General features: G+C 43.7%; 1 protein-coding gene across 1 annotated transcript in view; it reads right to left on the bottom strand.

Annotated features, from left to right (window-relative positions):
* Positions 1-1,800, bottom strand: part of thbs2b (thrombospondin 2b) — a 20,990-nt gene extending 19,190 nt beyond the window's left edge. The window contains exons 1-3 of the mRNA XM_048268383.1: positions 1,474-1,800; positions 1,033-1,106; positions 339-889 (exon numbers count right to left, since the gene is read on the bottom strand). Of these exons, the coding sequence (XP_048124340.1) occupies positions 339-889; positions 1,033-1,099 (618 nt within the window). The 5' untranslated portion in view covers positions 1,100-1,106; positions 1,474-1,800. The remainder of the gene's footprint in view (positions 1-338; positions 890-1,032; positions 1,107-1,473) is intronic.
* Positions 1,801-2,100: the final 300 nt, after the last annotated feature.

Here is a 2,100-nt window from a genome sequence, read left to right as displayed (position 1 = left end):
ACTATATCAAGCTGAGCCTGAACAGACAGGATGAGCAGACCAGAACATGTCAAAAAGTCAAATATGCAAATGCAATAATACTAACTTGTTAAAAATATATTTGACCAAACAACCTTAATTGTTTGGAAAACGTATGCACCTTTTTAAATAATCTTTAATCCTCTTAACCTTTAGCACTGATTGCTGCTATTACCAACAATAACTCACAGAAGACTAAACGCAATGGTTTTCATTTCTTTTCCCATGTCATGCACTGCGTGGATGTATGGGAGTGGGGAGGGGGACTGCGAGTTACTCGTAAAGGCAATACCATATGTTCCTCTCCAGAACATGCTCACCCTGAAATGATTTTCCCGGGCAGAGCCCTTGGCAACAAACATGCGACCCCCAGCGGCGGTCAGGTGCTCGTAGAATGGCTCGTCGAGAATGAAGCTGTCAATCAAACGACATCCCACGTAAAGCGTAGCTGTTTCTCCGTGTACATGCAGCGTAAGATTCTTCCATTGCGAGTCAGACAGGTCCACATCTTCGAAGGAGATGATGTTGCGCGAACCATCCGCCCACCAGTACACCAGGTCTAGAGTATTGGTGCGGCCATCAGAGACCACTTCAAACTGACGCCTCTCTCCGGGTCCCTCGAGGGAGATCACTGTGCCACGAGAAGTACGGTCCTGGCGCATGGTGGCCGTGAAAACGAAGCCCTCATTGTTCTGGATTTGCAGAAGCAGTTGCTGCAGCGAGGCTGCGCTGACCGAGGGCAACTGATCGAAGCGAATGAAGCGGTAAGCGGGTGTATCGCCGTCCAATCCCTTGAACAACTTTACCCCTATTGTTTTTCGCGTTATACCGCTGGTTTCAAACAGGTCAAACACTGTTTCATCCTCCACCACTGTCAAAACAAGAACGATGTTTGAGGTCAGGAGCAGTGTCAGGACCATGACATCTAATCAACTATTTAATTAAATAATAATATCAATAACTAGACCTATCAAAAATATGAAATACGAAAGTAGATTAACGTATGTCCATTACCTTGCGCGAGAGCAGAGGAGCTGAGGATGAACAGTGTCAGCCACACGCGACATCCCCGAAAAATCATTATACACCTTTCAAAATACAAACACTTCATCACAATTCACAGCCCAAAATAATTATTAACAGTCAAATTATCTAAATATCAAGTACTAATAAGTACCATCTGCAGAATTCAACTGATGCGTCAAACACCCGTTTTGGATAGTATAGGCATTGGCTAATGTAATTCCGATTCAATCAATTGAACTTATTAGTGTATCAATTGTTCAATAAAAGCCTCAGATAATTGTAGATTAGCTATAACTCTGCACACTGATTTACTCATTAAAATTTGGTCAATCCCCATGCAAACTGTTTCCCTCGTAATTTAGATAATAAACCACAAACGTCCATGGAAACACTTGGTGACCTAACACAACATCCGTTCATTACACTCACCTGAGTGAGATTTGCAGTCCTTCGAAGGTCAAATTCAGTAATGGCTGAGTATGACAATCTTATCGAGTTGCCGCTCTCCTCATTAATGGATGTTTGAGGAGCTGCACACTATGCGTAAAGAAGTAAAGTTGTGCGTAAAACAGAAGGTAGCCCGGCAGAGCGCAGAAGTGATTCTTGTGTCCAGAACGCACCGGTCTGCTCGCTATATGATGCCGAGAGAAAGGTGAAGTGTCAGGTTAAGTCTGCATTTATTGGAAATTGGTCCTATAGGCTACGAACTCCTTGTGGTCCAGGAATGTTGCTAAGATGCACTGTCTGACATTGACATCTAGCCCATCCGTCCCCTTTTGAAAAACCCAGCCTTCTTTATCATTAGTCAGTGCGTATCTGGTTTCAAGGAGGAGTTTAAGAGAGCGAGAGTGAGTGAGTGAGTGAGTAAGTCTGAGAGAGAGAGAGAGAGAGACAGAGAAAGAGAGAGAGGGGGGCGTCTTTGCGAGTGGAAGTCGTTGTGTTTGTGCATTACTTAAATTGTGAGTGCAAAAAATGGTTTGCCAGAGACTCAGAGTTAAGGGCGATATTACATCAAAAACATGTAGGCACCAAGGTGGTTTAGACAATGCTCTCTTT

This window comes from Alosa alosa, chromosome 17 (assembly GCF_017589495.1).
Source record: "Alosa alosa isolate M-15738 ecotype Scorff River chromosome 17, AALO_Geno_1.1, whole genome shotgun sequence".
NCBI lineage: Eukaryota > Metazoa > Chordata > Actinopteri > Clupeiformes > Clupeidae > Alosa > Alosa alosa.
This window is presented reverse-complemented; position numbering and strand designations above follow the sequence as displayed.